The sequence below is a fragment of the Cydia strobilella genome, chromosome 20 (assembly GCF_947568885.1).
Source record: "Cydia strobilella chromosome 20, ilCydStro3.1, whole genome shotgun sequence".
Lineage (NCBI taxonomy): Eukaryota > Metazoa > Arthropoda > Insecta > Lepidoptera > Tortricidae > Cydia > Cydia strobilella.
Window position 1 is genome coordinate 136222 of NC_086060.1, and position 19685 is coordinate 155906.

Here is a 19685-nt window from a genome sequence, read left to right on the forward strand (position 1 = left end):
AAATAAAAATAAATAAAATAAATCATACGCAATGCGACAAAATTAAAAACACGTTCCTGACAACATACCAGAAACAACCTACGTAATTTAGTCGGGTTATTTGCTGGCCCTCCCGCATTTCATCACTACATTATTATACATCTATGGTTCATGTCATAGAGTCTCCTATATATTACAATACTCTTTGGTCTCAGAGCCTACCTAGCGCCACCGGAGAGATTAGGAACTATTATTTAAAGCTGAAAGCGGACACTTTTGCAACAATTCTGCCATAAGAGATTGCCATCCTTTCTATACCATCCATATTATGTAAGAAACATTGGATAGGTACTTATTTAGTTTACCAATCGCGTGTCGCTGAAGAAAAACACCACGAGTAAAATGGATTTATCCCAATAAGATCTAGTTTCCCCTCCAGGTCAAAAGGTCATCGGGAGGCGTCGCGGATAGAATGCCGCAAGCGATCCCATGACGCTCCTCTAACGGTAAAGAGGTTGACGCCGCAGGGGATGTTAGTGGGTATTCTCCTCCTCTTCCTCTGGCTAACAGAGGATGTACGGGAGGAGCGAGTCCCACATACCACCCCCCAATGGGCGTCCCCAGCTCGGGGGTGAGATGCGTAAATGCATCAACCCCTGCGTCAAAAAAAAGGTCAAAAGGTCATGTAATGGCAGCCGTTTCGTTTATTTAATCGTATGGCGTATTTACATAAACATTTTCAAGCAATATGTAGCTAAACAAATAAAAAATAATTGTGTGGTGTGGTGTAAGTGTGACGAACAAAGATGCCGCTTTGAGTAGTGGCAGCTAGCTAAATCAGGTCAAAATTTCACGGGACCGTTGGGGAGTTCTACTAAATGGCAAAACTCATTTCTCTAAGCACTCTTTAATATAAAAGTCTGACTTCATTGTTGACGATGCGACTATAAATTCCTTGATACATCATATGTTTTTTTGCGAACTTGTCAAGTTTCACAAACTTATTTTCAGGTACATTTTCTCTACTATCGGCCATATAAAACCAAAGAACATATGTGGTTTTTTTCTATAAAAAGGGACCTTATTGTCGATGGCGCTTACGCCATTATTGACGATGCTCCGATATAAATACAATGTCGCGCGACGCTGTGCGGCGTAAGCGCCATCGACAATAAGGTCCCTTTTCATAGAAAAAACCACATATGTTCTTTGGTTTTATATGGCCGATAGTAGAGAAATAAAAATAAAATAAACTAAAAATAAAATAATGCATACGTCTAGTGACACACGCACAATAGGACACCTGCTTACCATCAGGCGGGCCGTATGCTTGATTGCCATCGACGTGGTATAAAAAAAAAATGTCAAACGTCAAAATTGGGCCAAGCAACATGCTCTTATCGGAATTCGAATACGGCTGCAGTTCACAATTTGCTTTGAAATCGTTATGTTTTCGGGTTTTCAATCAATGAATCAATCAATAATAATTACTACTACACTTACTTACTTTTATTATTACTTTCTTACTTACGTAAGTATTTATTTAATGTTTGACCACGGTCGTATTGACTCATCTAAAGAACTGTTTACTAAGCTTATAAAAATCTAAAGCCAATCCCAGAATTCACAGTCACCTTGTACCGATGTCGTTCTTACAAACTGTGCAAAGAAAGCAAATCTAGTTTACCCCTGAGACCTATACAATGTCGTCTTCTGAGCGCATTATTCTTGAGCGAAACCCGCGATTACCATCACAATACCCTCCTTCACAATATACTTGTGCTGAATTCATCGCTTGCCTAACATTAGCCTCAAGTGCCAGAATAATGGTGAGCCCCTGAGAATTATGTATGTAAACTGGTCGAACTGTGGAACGACGCCAAACTTTTAGTTGGTATGGCGACTATGGCGTTGTTAAATAACAAACAATTAAAACTTTTGAGGGATCCTGTCCTGATTCAAGATCCGTACTAAATTTTATAGATTTTTATTAAGACAATAAAAGTTATCGTCGAAAGTTTGGCGTCGTTCCACAGTGTGGGGCGTCCATATTAAACAATTTTTTTTTCAGAAACTTATCGCGTGTGGCATATGTAAGGGCTTTTTGAGGCGATTATAAAATATACCATATCATTACATTTCAGACATTTTTTAAATTAAAACGAAAATAATGCATTAAAACAATAAACTTGATATTTTGTGTGAAAAACTTTACAAACTCACAGAAGGTCCGGAGTCCGGACAACAAGCATAGCTAATAGCTAATAGCAGAACTCGTCTGTTGAGCTAAGTCCATTATGGAATACCTACTAAATTGAAGGCCCTTTCTCTGACTATACAAGGATCCTAAGTTAGTCTCGTAACAGCAGACTCGCTTACAAGAACGTTCCATTTTTAGGGTTCCGTATTAAGTTTTATTCCGATATCCGCCCAATACATTAATAAATCCGCCCAATACTTTGAGCTGTATAACATTTCTGAAACAGGAAAAATCTGATTAAACATTTCATAGAAGAAAACTAGAAAGGAAAACTGCAACCAAACATGACGCTGGTAAACGTTGACAAACCTAGTAGTAAAATAATAGGGAAAATGCGATAAATACTCGACGATATGTTGGGGTGAAGTGGCTTTAACACTCCAGAGCAACAAAACACAACAAAAACGCATCTCTATACATAAGAATTACGGTTCGAAATCGAATGAATAGAAAGGAATGTCAAATGGTTTAAGGGTTAATCTCTTGCCCAACCCGCTTACGATAAAAGCCAATTTCAGGAAGTACCTTTACGTGTCCTTGTTAATCTTCAATTATTTTAACAGGGCTGACTATTATTTTATTAAGTTTGATAGGATAGATAAGACTTCAATGCGAGCACGAAGTTCCGTGCATTTGCAAGAAGAGGTATCCTCACAAACAATTTGCCTCGCTAATGGCGTATGTATGTATGTACGAGTATATGTCGCGACGACATTTCGTTTGTTCATTGTTCATCCAGCACTCATGATCGTGGGGATTGGAAGCTGCGGTCCTCTACAATTCCTTGAAGCTGCTCGTGTATGTGAATAGAAGATGCAAGAGCCCTGTATTAGGTGTAATTGATGATACCCTGATGACCTGCTGTGCCTGAACCTCTGGCGACCTTTCAACACGCTCACATATTTGCAGAACGGTTGAGCTGGAGTTAACTACCACATTTTGCTGGAATTACGCAGTTTGCTGCTAGAAATGCGTATATGGTCGTTTACGGCGCAAGTCCCTTTTTGCCTGCTTTTAGGTATAGGGTGTTAACCGAACCTGAATGCTAAGTGCTTTTTGTCTTCATATATTCGTATGGCCTGTATCAAGCAAACTGGTAATAACTACAAGAAGAAGCCTCTTTCTAATAAAAGGAGTTATAATGAAATTTCCGCATGAATAGCCTTCACATTTGTCACGTCACGCCAGACAAAATGTGACTCCGGCTTTACAATACAACTTACAAGCTTTCATGAAAAAGGCCATAGAGGTGAACCGTCGTCGACATAGTTAACAAACCATTCGTAACCTTCATTTCAACGAGATAAGGTCTACCAATGGGCAACTAAGTGTAAAACAACAAGGTCCTCAAAAACTATTTGTGTAGCCATTAGAGGTCAAATATTTTTGAACTCCGTATAAAACCTTTATTCGCGTATTATTTTCCTGATTCCCTCGGCGTTAAAGGCCACAAGTGTGTTTACTCGACGACTTCTGTCTGTTTACATTCGCTTTCAAGCCTATCCGACCGAGTGCTGAAGCTGACAAAACATACCTACGAGTATTACGGGTAGGTTTTCGGTTTATGCGCATCATTCTTGCAATCTCCCTAGATCAAAATTGCCTCAGATATTTTGTACGCAAGCAAAATGTTTTAAAAGGAATACCAGTAACCAATGACTATTAAATTTAAAAAAAATCCCTACGCTATATGTCAACAAAATCCATCTTATGACAAAATGCCTTACACATCATTTTGGAAAAGAGCTGATACTCTTCAAACTCCTGAATCAATTTCTGTGGAAAACAGCTAAGAACCACCGCAAGAAAACTCTCTTTCACGCAAAAAAACCGCACTGAAATTGTCCCATCCGTTGGAGAGCTAATTAATACGATGCCACATACGTACAGACAGACAAACATTAGTGTCAAAAATCTATCATACTGCTATTTATTGCAGGCATTTACTCAAAAATTTAGGAAATTAGACTATAATTATCTCATGTAAGTAATCAATGATTGTGTAATCATCACGAGTATATTCATATATTGTCTTTTTTATTTAAAAACCCTTTAGTACCGTTTGGTAACAAAAAATTGGTAACCAGCTTTGAAACGGGGAAAGAAATACAAATTACCCGTTTCACTGTTTCATAGTCGTAGTAAGAAATCATTGTTTTCAATGGAATTACTGTCCAACGTCCTTCCTGCAAAACCTTGTTGATTTGATCCTAATCAAATAAGGACCCAATAATCCTTAACGCGGTTATATACACGGAGAGCTGGCACCGGAAAAATATTTACAATTTTGGGAACGACAGGCGTCTGGCTGGTGTTGATCGGTGTAGGTCAGAGTAAAATCTCAGCAAAGGGGCTTAATATTATCGAAAAACACTTGTCAGTTTCATCCGAATAAATGATAGAAACTTAAATACATATAGCATATATAACATACATAACTTAAATACATATAGTGCTAAAGATAACATAACATATAGAAAGTAACATATAGTGCTCGTCGGCGATGGCGGGATAACTTGGACTCCTTTTTGAGCGACTGGCCAGATGTAGCTCAAAACCGGGAGGAGTGGAAGAAGAGGGGGGAGGCCTTTGCCCAGCAGTGAGACACAATAGGCTCGTAATAATAATAAAGTGCTAAAATCATACCCTTTCCTTTTAGCATTCCGCAGTTAATTAAAAATAAGCTTAGACACTGGAGGTAGAGGTGTATACCTATATCATTTGACTTTACTACCTTTTGCTAGCCTGTCATATTGGACTCCGCTGTTGAACAGCTGCCAGACGCAGATCTAGTAATAAGGACTTTAAGGATAGGTACTTACCGTGTGTGTTGCCAGTGATGACATACGGATCTGAGACGTGGGCGCTAACGATGGGCCTCATAAGAAGGCTCAAGGTCACGCAAAGGGCAATGGAGAGAGCTATGCTCGGGGTTTCTCTGCGTGATAGAGTCAGAAATGATGTTATCCGCAGTAGAACTAGGGTCACCGACATATCACGCAGAATTGCAAACTTTAAGTGGCAGTGGGCGGGGCACTGATGGCCGGTGGGGCCGGAAGGTTCTGGAGTGGCGTCCGCGTACCGGAAGACGAACTGCCGGTAGGCCTCCAACGAGATGGAGCGACGACCTGGTGAAGGTCGCGGGAATTCGGTGGATGCGAGCGGCACAGGATCGGTCGGAGTGGCGAGCCTTGGGGGAGACCTATGTCCAGCAGTCGACGTCTATCGGCTGACATGATGATGATGATGATGATGATGATGATGATGATGATGATGATGATGACTTACCAAACTACTATAACTATGTGCAAACCAAACTGATGACGGGTTCGTAAAATTTCTCACTCACTGAGACTGTAGTCAGTTTGGTTTGCGGAGAGTACAGAGGGGTTTCGTTGATCTCAAAAATGTGTACCTTTATCCGAGGCTCTAGCTCTTGTCTTTTCTACTAACAAGATTATCGAACCGAGAAACTAAACTTACCTATCTCTGTCACTCTTAAACTACCTACAGGCAAATTTGTCGGTATACCTAAAGACGCCTTTAGTTCGCTTTTATCGCTTGGTTTCGGATTTAGGGTGGTTTAATATGGTTTGGCGGAAACACGTCGATGTACTTGGCAAGATGGAAGGCGTTTAATACAAGGATATTGCCGGAATGACAGGCATGTCATGGTAGAGTAGGACCACGCCATAGTTTCACGCCAAGTGCTACATAAAGTAAAGCGCTCTCCGAGTTCTCCGACATTGTTAGGTTTAATACCTACAGCCATTACCAAGTTTACACACTTCTACGCTTTTTATAGGTTTAATACATTTAAATTTACACGTCGAGAGGCTTTTAGTAAACTACATATTTAAAAAAAGTGTGTGCGTGTAATCTTTACGCGCGATTGAAGTAAAACTTTTTTGACGCTTATCGCTATGTTGGCACTTTGACGTGTGTCCTATTGTGCGTGTGTCACTACTGAGCGTTACTTCCGTTAGAAAAAAACATCTGAGTTACCCTTTAGTCGCGCCTAAAGAAGTTTTACTTCAATAAACAATCAATAACTTCAGCCGGGCTAGCAGATGATTGACACGAGAGTATCTCGCCGCGACATAGACTACCCGTCCCCCGTTAATTCATACAGTTAGTAAAAGACGGGTAGTCTATCTCGCGGCGAGATACTGTCGCGCCAATCATGTGCTCGGCCTACAGCACAATGTTACATCTAAATGTTGCTGCTCCGCTGACAAGTCTAATGTATTTTGCAGCTAAAACCGTAATGAACCCGAAACCTAATTAGAACGAGCACAGAATCAGCAAAACGCAATGTCACCACTCACAGAATTAGCATGCTTAGCGAGACAGCGGGACGTGACTTAGAGCGTTTTCACATTATCCGTTCCGATATCGGATGTCGGATGATCCATGGAGAAAAGCAGCTGCGAGAGACGTGCGTTTTTCCGATCCTTGAAAATGATTTTACAAATGAGTAAATAGAAATGAGAAAATATTGTCTTCGGTTACCGCGATAGTTACTCATGAAATAAAACTGAAAACGGATTATATCGCGTATATTGAATTTATAATACATCCCGACGTTTCCCGAGGAGAAAAGTTTATATTTTATCTTAGACCCGCTGTTGTACGTTAAAGTATTTAACAGGAATGGTGTTGTACATAAATCTAATGTTTATATAATTTGTCTTTGGTTTTTTTTCCTTGTATTCTTATTTTGTAGTTACACAGTGCCTTGGTTTTTACTGTAATGCTTTGTCCTTATTTGAGTAATAAATAAATAAATATGTTGAAGTGTTTAACGCGATGTTTGTTTGTCGGCAGGTGGCTCCGATAGCAACAAGGGCAAGAGCAAGAAGTGGCGCAAGATCCTCCAGTTCCCTCACATATCACAATGCTTAGATATAAAAACAAAAATAGGTAAGTGAAAGTGAGCGAAGCTCTTCCTTTCTGTGTCGTCTGAGCGAAGTTAGGTTTAGGTTTTTATGGTTAAGGTAGGCGTTGCATAAAACTAATGTAATTCGCCAAAGTCCTATTTTTGCTTTATCCATAAATTAAATTAAAATTTATTTATTCGAGACAACATAATTATGGTCCATAATTTTGTTAGTTATAGCTTATTCCTTATGGTAGTAATAACAACAACAGCATTGACATGGACAATGGTTGTTTGGTTTGGGTCTATTATAGCCTGGCTGTTGCTAGGCGCATTTTTACCCGACTTGTGTCGTGTTTAATTGTTTATTGTGAAAAGCAACGCTTGACACCTGTTATACAATAATTGTTGACAGCTGACAACTTGACAATAACCACACAATAACATAGTTTTCCTTGCTGGCGTGCACGGTTAACCACATCGCGTCACCTATACTTATGAATAACTATGTTTTTATGAATGTCCCACAAGGTCCCATGAAGATTTAATGGAACCAGTGCATATAACAACTTACTCAAAAATATGTCCCATAGTATAGTCCTTAATCCACTGACAAAAGAGTATAAGAGATATGGGACATATTTTTGAGTATGATGAAGGCACCCATATTTTTACACTTGACTGTACATAAGTTTTCTAAAACGTATTGTCTCCACATAAAATTCATGAGTTAGGTACTTAACGCCTTTTTTCCTTAATGTTTATTTAGATAAAACTTACAAAAATTTTGACGGAGTCTTTATTCGAAGACTCGAGTCCTTTTACACGGCGTTCAATAAACGACTCGACACTCGACGCGCAAAAACGACTCGAGGTCTTCAAATGTAGACGCAAAACACAGTTCCTAATACCAACACCAGTTACACTATACGGCGATGTTCTTTATTCGCAAGGGAACATTGCGGATATACGCGAAGGTCAAATGAGGCAAGGATCAATCAATTGGTTATCAGCCAACAGTTCATTAACCAATATTTTGAGTTTCATGAGGTTTTAGTACCAATTCTTAATATTGAGTTTTTTATGATAAAGGAGGCAAACGAGCAGACGACTTGCCCGATGGTAAGCAATCATCGACGCCCATTGGCACCTGCAACATCAGAGGAACTACAAGTGCGTTGCCGGCCTTTGAGGTTTGAAGGTCGTATCGGCCCGGAAATACCGCGGGCGACAGTTCATTCCACAGTTTCACTGTGCGAGGCAGGAAGTTGCTGTGGAGAAACGCACAGTTGAGGACTGCCAACTGGCCAAATGGCGAATATGGAAAAGTTGTCACGTCTCTACGTGGCGGAGAAAAGATTACGAACATCAATGATTCATGGTCATGGTACATCCGCAGCGGTAGTTAAAACTTAAATCACGCATCGCGCCATCGCATTAAGGGCATTAGTAGGATTAGCCTTCCGAAGTGCGTGCGCTCAGGAAATCACTACTTATTGCCCCCGCATACACATGCAGGGCTGCCCTACACATGGGCGTCGCCAGAGGACTGCAGATTAAAAGTTACATTTCTCTACAAAGTATACCTAACCTTATGCTATGCCTTCGGCGATATCGACTTGCTCCCCCCTAGTCCATCGGCTGGCCCCTATACCTAACCTACAATACTTATGCTCTGACCATCATCATCATTCATTTATTTATTTGAATAACAATATCATTTTAGCCTTTTATCGCTCACTGCTCAGAATAGTCCTCTTTGGAAATACGCCACCTGTCCCAGCCCTGAGCTAATCTCATCCAGAATCCAGAAGTGACCCGCAATCTTCCGAAAGTTCCGAATATGTCGTCACCCAACGAGCCAACGGACACAGGCGCATCTTTCATCCGGAATATTCAGAAAGCGGCCCGGTGGCCGGTATCTATCCGGTATCGGTATCTGTTAACATTTTGGTTCAACTCAAATTTAATTTGACAATGAGCTGTCCCCACGTCTTGGGAGTCTTGGAGCATTCCACAAAAAAGTATATTTTGTCGCGGACGAGATGCTACGTATTATATTTTATATGTATACTGTTGAAGTTAAAGCTAAGTAATCAAACGTTATTATGCCAGTTATTCGGATTTTATGCACAGCCTTTTACAAAGCTTGAATGCAAGCCCGTTCTTAAAATAAAACATATTATAATGCTGCATTCGCTGCAAAAAGCCAATGCAATATGCGACGGCTCTTCCCGAGTGTCTTTATTTTAACGAGCTCAAAGTTCAAAGCTTTTACTTTTACGTGGCACAATAAAAATGTCGCCGTAAAAATGGCGTAAAAAGTTGTTTATCTCCAACAAAGAGTTTCCCATACATTATCGTGGAACATTTTCCGGCACTAAAAGGTTCGGCGTAATTGAATTGACAGCGACTTTTTAATTTTCCTTATCGGCAGCTCTGAGTTTATTGCGACGGCGCTAGGGTTGGCAAATGCCGAGAAACGGTTTGCGAGGGGATGACATCTAAGTATTGTCGTTCGTTAGCAGCTGAAGGGTTAAATACTTAATAGGACCGTAGCTTAGCACTCGTCGGTGAACATACTCGTATCACAAGGTTTTATTTAACTTGCAATCTTTGTATGTATGCGTTCCGGTCAAATCTTGCAAACTAAATTAGACCTACTTCCCATTATTCGATTGATTTGAAACTTCACATATGTACATGATATAGGTACATATAGGTATGTAAGTTGGGTGACAATGCAATATCAAGGTACCACCGAGCTGATTTGTGGACACAGGAGGTGGCCATAGGAACTCTGTGGTAATAAGTGAGTGTAATAAAACAACGCAACCTAATAATTTTTTTTTGCGTTTTGTAGAATTGTCTCGCTGAGTATTACTATGTCTGTTGAAAGGTAAGAACAACAACGATAAGAGCTTGTATAAACGATGAAATTTTTGACTAAAAATAGTAAAAAAAAAATTTTTTAATTGGGCAAGCCCAATGGCCAATGACACATTTATAACCAACTGTGCAGTAGCGAGTTCCCATAACGTGAAATAGCATAGGTCGGCGGTTCTCAAACTTTTTTGGTGACGGAAACTTTTGAAAAGCGAAATATTTGACCTATTTGACGGTTCCCCAAAATAAAAAAAATATATATAGAAGAGCCGGTTTTTAATATTTTTCTTATAAGTATTCGCGGAACCCCCACAGAGGCTTTGTGGAGCCCTAGGGCTCCGCGGAGCACACTTTGAGAATGGCTGTCATAAGTATCGCGGCAAAAAATTCACCATGCGACGCCTCTAACGTCATCAGCAGAGCATGTCTGCATCCTAATAACCCCACGCTGCGCGTGAGCATACTTCATTATTTACATTTTACATATTTAAGGTCATGTAGGCGCACATCGCGCAGGAGTACCGCAAGGAAGTGATATGGGACTTGAACAATTCCATTTAATGTCAAGAAAAATCCAAAAAAAGGATTGCTTCTTTTTGTGACGTGTAATGGCGTTTATCATAAACATCTGTCAAATGTAATACAATATTGATAATCGTTTGTCTCTAAGTGCCTATTGTTTTAACATTTTTTGTTTGTTACATAATTGAAAATTCTATATAGCTAATAGAAAAAACTTGGATAACAAAACACCTAAAAAGAGGGTGTCATATTAAATTATTAACATAAGAACAAATTTTGCGCCCCATACGAAGCAGACATCATTTATTCAAATACAGAAGTTGCGTGTTTTAAGATGATGCGCGTGACGCAAAGTTGTGATGTTGTGTGACGACATACAGAAGCTATTAACAGTGCCTTGACTTCGTGTAACGGCGTAATGTAGTCAGTGTCCCTGACTACTGAGGGTTCATGTCATGTATGACGTATGCAGATTAGGGCTCGCGGTCGAATCCGTGTTTCGTTTACACGTTTCGAATACCCGTTTCCGAATAATACGTAAACGGTTTTCTGGCCCGTTCCGCACGTTTAATTAAGAACCGTGTAGTTAAGACCCGTGTACACGGATAAACGGGTATTCGAAGATACGTATCTTATTTATCCGTGGCTCCGGACACGTCCTTGACGATAGTAGCGAAGGAACGAACGCCAGCTACAAATGAATAGACAAAAGATTCATGACGAGTTTCTTTCATATTTAACCTTATTCCGTGGGTCATAGAGTCGAAATTCAATAAACGGCCCTCGGTATTCGGTAAACCCTTTCTTGAGCAGGTAGTTTTTGCTTGCAATAGGTATTACGAGTATTCACGCTTCTTATCAAAGTAGTATTTTATATAGCACTTTAAATTGCTACTTTTTTTACGTTGTGGGTTAGCAATAAAATAAAAAAAACCTGCTAGTAACTATTTAAAAAAAAATTAGAACCATCGAGTTCAGTATGTAGGCTGTGTAGGCAGGAAGTCAAACTAATGTTCGAAATTGGCATTAAGTAAGTATTTATAAAAAAAATACATTTTTAACTTGCTTCTTTATTTTTAGTTTAATTTGAGAACATGATATGAAATTGTATTTCTTGTCATATAATGTAGTGTAGGTACACCTTATAAAACAAAGTCCCCCGCCGCGTCCGTATGTCTGTCTGTATGTTCGCGATAACCAGACCTCACCTATGAATGAAGTTTTTCTTTGGGAATGTTTATGTGTATATTTTGTTAAGGTTTTGTTTAAATTGGTAGAAATAAATGACGATGTTTGCTAATGAAGTTAGGAAAAATCACGCTGCCCAATCTATTTGAGATATAACGACACAATGTATGGTGGAAAAAAAGTCTACAAAAAAGTGCTCGATGGCTGTCTGTCTATATTTTAAGAATAATTAACTCATTATTAACTTCTAAAAAAACCGGACAAGTGCGAGTCGGACTCGCCCACCGAAGGTTCCGTACAAAATTTAATTTTAAATTTTAATTGTTATGGCGGCAGCAGAAATACATCTGTAAAAATTTCAACTGTCTAACTATCACGGTTCATGAGATACAGCCTAGTGAGTGGTGACAGACAGATGGACAGTGAAGTCTTAGTATTATTAGGCTTCCGATGTGAATACTTGTTACAGAATGTATTTTATTATGCTTGACTCTCCATGCGAAGCCGGGGCGGGTCGCTAGTTATTAATAAACACTTTAAATCAACTTGATAAAATTGCACCTTCTCAATAAATTCTAATTGTTTTTGCTCTAGGTACCTCTTACCATAGTAAAACGCTTTTTAGAGCGGTGCAGCTACAAAACAATGGAAAACATTTTCTTGTGCAGATGTTTTGACCTTATTACAACGACATAAAGCTTATAATTGGCGGTGACACTTGTGATAATAGTTTGGGAACCTACATGTTTTCGACGATGACAAACAAAAGGATATTGGAAAACAATGGATGGATGGACCATTTAAGTTTATTACCTGAACGCTAGTGAGAAAGTGACCAAAGTGAATTATGAATGATTACCAATTTAAAGATCTATCTTAATGTAATTAGCAATATTATCGCAAGTTATCCAAGGTAGTATGGGTTTTTATGGTTCTTGGGTAAAATTCTGCTTTTCATTTGAGCATGATTACTCGATAATCCCGCTTTTGTGTACCTAACTTTTTTTGCACCTTTGGCAGGTTTGTTGTTTTCGCAAAGCAGTAATACACCCGAGATAAAAATAACCACGAAATAATTAAACTGTTATTTTTAATTAATATTGTATTTAGTCTGCACACCTATTATTATCGAAAAAATACTATACCATTATGTAATTATAAAAAAAACTATGATCGATATCAAATTTATGTAATTATGCAATCGGTTTTATTAAATGATATAAATAGTTTAAAATAAAAATTATGTATACCTACTATTAAACATAGGAAGATGGCTCAGTACCTATGTTTTATCCATACGGTTTATGAAACCACGATGCAAGTGAAACTTTTCTCGGATTGTAGGCATTTAACTAAAAAATTTGGGAAATAAATTCGAATTACGGTATTAAAATCGCGGTTTTAATGTTAAATTAATAAATTGAGGCGATAGAATAAAAGTTTCATTTTAAAAATCTTACGACAAACGAATTCATCTGAAGTCAACATAATAATAGTGGAAAGTGGACCTTGTTACCATTGTACAATGGCTCAAACTGGTTCGGAGTATTCGGACCCGTTGGGAACGGTCTTAAGTACCCGTGTAAACGGAGATACGTGTCTGAGATACGTTTCTTGGGAACGTTCCTTCGAAACGTTTTCGAATCCCGGCGGTTCCGTGTAAACCGGGTTCTTAGTACCGCCGGGCTTAAGAACACGGGTATTCGTTTCGGCGTGTAACACGGATACCGGGAGCCCTAATGCAGATGGTGTTCTGTTATCTTTATGGCGTGGTTTGATGAGCTTTGAGACTAGAATGTTTAGGATTACTATTATCTTAGAATTTTATTTTAGTCGAGTCTAGAGAGGCGAGATATCTATTTAGTTTTAGTTTAATCGCCATTTTACACAGTGCGAGAATAATATAACTTTTATCTTATATGATGCTAACTATTAGCTATCACGTTAACACCACAATATGTATAACGGGCTAATTAATGTCCTGAATGTACTACTGTTTGCCAAACGCCACGCAACCTTATTCCCTCGATATAAGGTCGTTTATGTTCATGTAAAAGATTAGCAAATGTGCGAGGAATTTCATTTTACAAGTCGTAGAAGCAAATGGGAATGTTTTTAGGACATTGTCGTAATTATAAAGCATTTGAAGTGAGAATGGAAACGTAAAGCCGGTTTATTATGACATGATTTCACATTTTTTGGAATTAAAAAACGTTGGTACATAATTTTTGTTAAGATCCATCATTGTCCCAGAGATTTGTAATCGACTAAATTTAGGTCTAGGCGGTCATTAAAAAAACTTAACATCAGTAGCAGACGTCTCCGTTATACCTACATAATACATTTCACAAACACGAAGTAGGCTCTACTTCTTTCGAGATTCCCTGGAGCTTTTATCGTATTAAACGCACTACTCTGAGATTTCTGAGAACATGTGCATAGTTGACGAAGTATCTGCGTCAGGGTCGGCGTCGCCGTCGCCGCGCGCCCCTCCGAGGAAATACGACAGCAAAAACCATTTATATCATTTCCCCTCTGCCAAAATTCTCAGCTAAAGAGCTCTGGCTTAATTGTTTTGAAATAGTTTCACGATCGTTTTATTCGTTTTGTTTACGTGCTCATGAGCGTCTAAAGCCGCAGCCATACAATCGATGTTACACTCTCATTTTAAAACGACTTTCTGACATAACATACATGGAATTTGGTATGAACATTCAAGTAACACATATCTATGTCTGACATTAGGTACTAGTTTTCGTTGCTAAAATTGTAATACAATAACCAAGGGATGAAAGGCACTCGTTGCTGCTGAGGTATTTTAGCCAATAGTCCGAGGCTGAAATGATGCCTTTCACGAGGAAAGTAAAATAAATGTGTTTTTTTAAACATGACTAAGTATACATTTTTAAACTATTTTTTGAACTGTACTTTCAATTAACAATTTAGGCAAAAGTATCGTTATTTATGGAATGGAGAGTCAAATATCAGAATGGAAATTGTATAACAAATCCATTTAAACTCAAATTTCAATTGCTTGTCGTAAAAAATTATAAAATATCGTACTTCGAACGTATTTAAAATGCTCTAGTGCAGACACGTACCATTTTCTGCACACGTTTTAGAACAACAATGACCCTCTTTCAGAGCATGAGAAATGAAAATAAATTAGAGCTAGTAGTTTTAGATATAAAACTCACCTGTCATCACTCAGCAGTCTGCTTCTGCTGTCGCTTACAAATAACATGTATTTTTCAGTTTCTACTTATTGGCGATAACAAAGACTAGGTTGAAATTTCGTATTAAATAAATAAATATTTGGGGACAATCTTACACAGATCGACATAGTCAACCGTAATTGCCGTAGGTCCGGGTCCGGGTATAAGGTCGGAATTCCGTAGATGTACGTAAGTTAGAGGCCGTGGCGTGGCGTTGGCCTGGCATTTTGGGGCGTCGCCGCCGGGGCCGGCACGCGAGGTGATATTGCCCCCGGCGGAGGTATGCAGGGGTCGGCTCAAGGTCAAGAGACGAGGGCACGTTACATGCTGCTAAGGATCCGAGATAGATGCGAGAAACCGTACCTATACAAGTTTAATTTTTTCCGACTGCTGACAACATATTGAACAAATGCAATCCATCGCAGAAGTAGCTTTGAACTTTTAATCCCAATTTCGCTCCCAAGAAGAAAACTAATTCTCTACATATGTAACGGCATAAATCTCAGGTCAGAAACGAATACTGACTGTGCTAACTCATTGTCCCTGAGAAGGTCCGAGCTAAGATAACGCCAACTCATTCCATATTCCCCCAGGCTTGTTCCCGTAGCCACCGAGCTCGCGCGGTATTCATTGTCACTGATGCCGATCCGCACGGCGCTCCGGTGTGTGAGCGATATATTAGTCTTATGCTCTGCATTATCCCGTGTGCGGATCCGTCCGCATTTAATCTGAACTCCGCCTGAGCATTTCAATGGAATAATTGGTCAAGCTTTGTTGGGCTCCGGTTCCTGGTTGCTCCGGGCCAGGTAGGATCCAGTGGGATCAATGGGTCCTAACTCCTACCTGACCTGTGTCCGAGCGCGCATAGACCACGTCTAAACTCTAAGCTAATAAAACAAACCATGCACCGACTTTGTTCGTAAACGTCATATGTTCTTGGGAATTTGACACTAATGGTGGCTGTAATGTACCGTATTTACCACGGTAAATCATACGATGTAATGTATTTCCAACGGCTCGTCTACGCAGACACCACGTGATACAACCTGACTTGCCCGCGGTCTATCATCGACTGACCCTAATTGTCAGTGACGTCACCATGACGTACGCGCTCGAGACGCTATACACTACAGTGGCACTCCCACAATTTGTTACTGCAAAGATTTTGTCTCTTGAGCGATCGACTCTCCTGCGCCCCCAGCAATTGCAATAATGCAGACAAGTCACTTCCTCACTTCACTCCTCTCGTTGAAACATCAACTGTATTTGCTCCAGTATAAGGTTTAGATTAGCGGAGTGACTGGCGATGCCAATTTAAAATCAGCTTTCCTTTCATTAGGTTGAAACAATAAAACCAAATTAAGGTCTAATTCCGCCGCTTTATCTTACTGTCGTTAAATCTCTTCGCTTCACCAACTGTATTATAAATAAAATACATTACATCGAGCCCCTCTAGCATGTAGTTGTGACAGTTGTGTACAGTTTACAAAAACGCATTAGCATGATCCAAAAAATAAATTTATGATTATTCCTTTTCCACAAGGTTCTTTCTTATCGAAGATACATAGAAATTATACCAAAATTTTGAGCAATTAAACATGATTCAGAGGTCGCTTAACAATCCTCCCGTACAAAATGTATGAACGTAAAAAAAAATTCATTAATAATTCTGCTTTCGAGATGTGTTTAATGGCTCTTTATACGTTTTATCTATTAGTTACAAGACTTATAAGTATGTAAAAATATGCAGGTCGATTTTTTTACTTTTGGGTTAGTTTGTATTTTTTTGTTTGTATGAGATTATTGCAAATCACATAGCGACCACTAAATCATTAACAATATTTTAGAAATAACGTTTTCAAAATTACTCCTATGCATCTTAAACAAATAAAGCCCTTATCGGAATTCGAACCCTGGACCTTCAGCTTCGTAGGGATCACTCCGAGCCCGACTAAGGTTTTTATTAAATGTATGCATGGCGTTTCGGTCCCAAGCGCACTACGAGTACTGTAACTTCCCGCTGCATGCCCATACAGTTATGACACTTATGACCGTATTCGAGATCCTTATTGCATTGACATAGGGTCTACTTTGGTGCGTCTCGAGACCAGTTGAGTGTGTCAGTAACGGGCAGGATTTGCATGATTTATCTGGTGTTACAATGTACTGGGTGTCCCGTGGCAGATTTCCGATTACAAATTCTAATAAATTCCGAGCTCGTAGTGCGAGGGAGACGCAGGTTTTTCTTTAGTTTCGTGAGTGTCGCGGAGTCGGAGCGCTGCTCTTTTATTCACCAACGGCTTTTCACTAAGTAGTCACTACACTCACTACAAACAGCAACAGTCGTAGCTGTACATAGGTGAACCTTATTACAGTCGAGTTCATAAATATGTGTACATATCTTCACCTTAATCCATTGCAGTAAGGTGAAAAATGTATACATATTTATGAACTCGACTGTACAAAAGGCGTAAGGTCCACCGATGTACAGTTAACAGTGTGGGCGATGGTACTGCAGAGCCAGTCTGATTTTAATTTTTTGTTCTAAAACTATTATGGATTTGATCTGCCATGCATGGATTTGATGCTATTAGTAAAATTAGAATCGGACTGCAGAGTTTTGCGTTAATTTCAATAATTAAATAATTATTGAATTAAATAATTAATAATTTAATCTACGCCGGATTATGATGATAAACTGATTGAAAGCTGGGCAGAAAATGTGAGTCTCAAAATCTGAAATCCGCATTCATCTTCTTTTTATAAAAATAAATAGTTAGTTTAAATGTTTTAGTTTTTAGGGTTCCGTACCCAAACCGTAAAAACGGGACCCTATTACTAAGACTCCGCTGTCCGTCTGTCCGTCTGTCTGTCTGTCTGTCACCAGGCTGTATCTCATGAACCGTGATAGCTATTAGACAGTTGAAATTTTCACAGATGATGTATTCCTGTTGCCGCTATAACAACAAATACTAAAAAGTACGGAACCCTCGGCGCGACGCGAGTCCGACTCGCACTTGGCCGGTTTTTTTAATTAAATTTTGAAATCGAAAATCTGTTACGGGACACCCTTTACTAATATCAACACAACGACCCATCGATGGGCCTTATGTCTTGGTATTAACGGTATCGGTACGCTACTACCGTCACCGTCACGCTCGCGGACTTAATTAAAAATATTAATGAGCCTCCGCGCGTAATGTCGTTAAACAAGTATAATAGTCTCCGAGATAGGTGTGAAATACGAGGTAGGTTATAGTTTTTTTTTTATATATTATAGGACATTCTTACACAGATTGACTAAGTCCCACGGTAAGCCCAAGGAGGCTTGTGTTATGGGTACTCAGACAACGATATATATAATATATAAATACTTAAATACATAGAAAACACCCGTGACTCAGGAACAAATATCTGTGTTCATCACACAAATAAATGCCCTTATCGGGATTCAAACCCAGGACCATCGGCGTCACAGGCAGGGTCACTACCCACTAGGCCAGACCGGTCGTCAAATAGTTTAATCTGTTATGTCGTGTTTCTTCCGATAGTGGTGAGTCATATAGAATATTTGTATTGTAATTGATCTTAAACGCTAGGGTCCAAGTCCAAACTAACTCCACACGGACTTAGTCACATTCTCATAGGATTTCGACATTAGGATTCGCCGTATCATTTCCAAATTCTGTCGCTTGCCAAGTCAGTGGCTCAGTGCAAAGTTAGTGTGGTCTGACTACCTTTAACCCAGGTAACCTGGCGAGTAATTAATGAACTCGCTATAGGTAATTAATGTCTATAATTACTTGTCGATTTTCCCACTCTTATCACATTGACGTATGAAGTACGTAATTGCTTTGGATTTGTAATATATGTATAGTGGTTGAACTGTTGCCACCCACAACACAGCTAGTGCAGCGTGGAATGGAAGGAAATAATGGACCGCGAGCCAGGCGCAAATTTCGTCAGTCATCGCCTCCCGGGCGAAAACTCGTATAGCGGTTAACGGCTATGTATGATGAACCCTCGTGAACGTCAGCTGCCGCTCCGTTGGTGGGTTGAGGAATGGCAGCCACCGAATCGCGTAACACGGTCTTTCCACCGCGATACAACCGGCTGACGATTTGTTTTATTAACAATAGCATCTAAACTATCATCTAACAAAGTATCAAACGGGAGGCGATGACGCCGATGACTGAAAAGAATTTTCTTTTTTTACATGTTCATGTGACCAGCTGACGGTCTTTCCACAGCGATACAATCGGCTGACGATTTTGTTTATTTACAATAGCATCTGAACTATCATCTGACAAAGTATCAAGCGGGAGGCGATGACAAAATTTTTTTTATAGACTTTATTTGCTGCCATTCCTCAACCCACCAACGGAGCGGCAGCTGACGTTCACGAGGGTTCATCATACATAGCCGTTAACCACTATACGAGTTTTCGCCCGGGAGGCGATTGGTCATGAAATCTGTTCCTGGCCCGCGGTCTATAACAAATAGCTTTTAGCAAAATCCCCCCAAGAGGAATGTGTACGTGTTATAAATAAATTGACATTATGAACTGCTTAGGTAAAGGTAAAGTACATGTTGTTTTAATATATTTAAATAGGCTGGTTTCTTGTAGGAGAATTATATTATTTTATAGTAAATACCTAAATTATATAGATATGAATGACACCTTTACGAAAGTAACTACTGAGAATATAATTTTAATAATTAAATAATTATAAAATCAGCAAAAGCTCGTGTGCAG

At 39.4% G+C, this 19685-nt stretch overlaps 1 protein-coding gene across 1 annotated transcript in view; it reads left to right on the forward strand.

Annotated features, from left to right (window-relative positions):
* Positions 1–19685, forward strand: part of LOC134750570 (G protein-coupled receptor kinase 2) — a 99692-nt gene that overhangs the window by 13084 nt on the left and 66923 nt on the right. The window contains exon 2 of the mRNA XM_063685778.1: positions 7067–7162. Coding sequence (XP_063541848.1) covers positions 7067–7162 — 96 coding nt within the window. The remainder of the gene's footprint in view (positions 1–7066; positions 7163–19685) is intronic.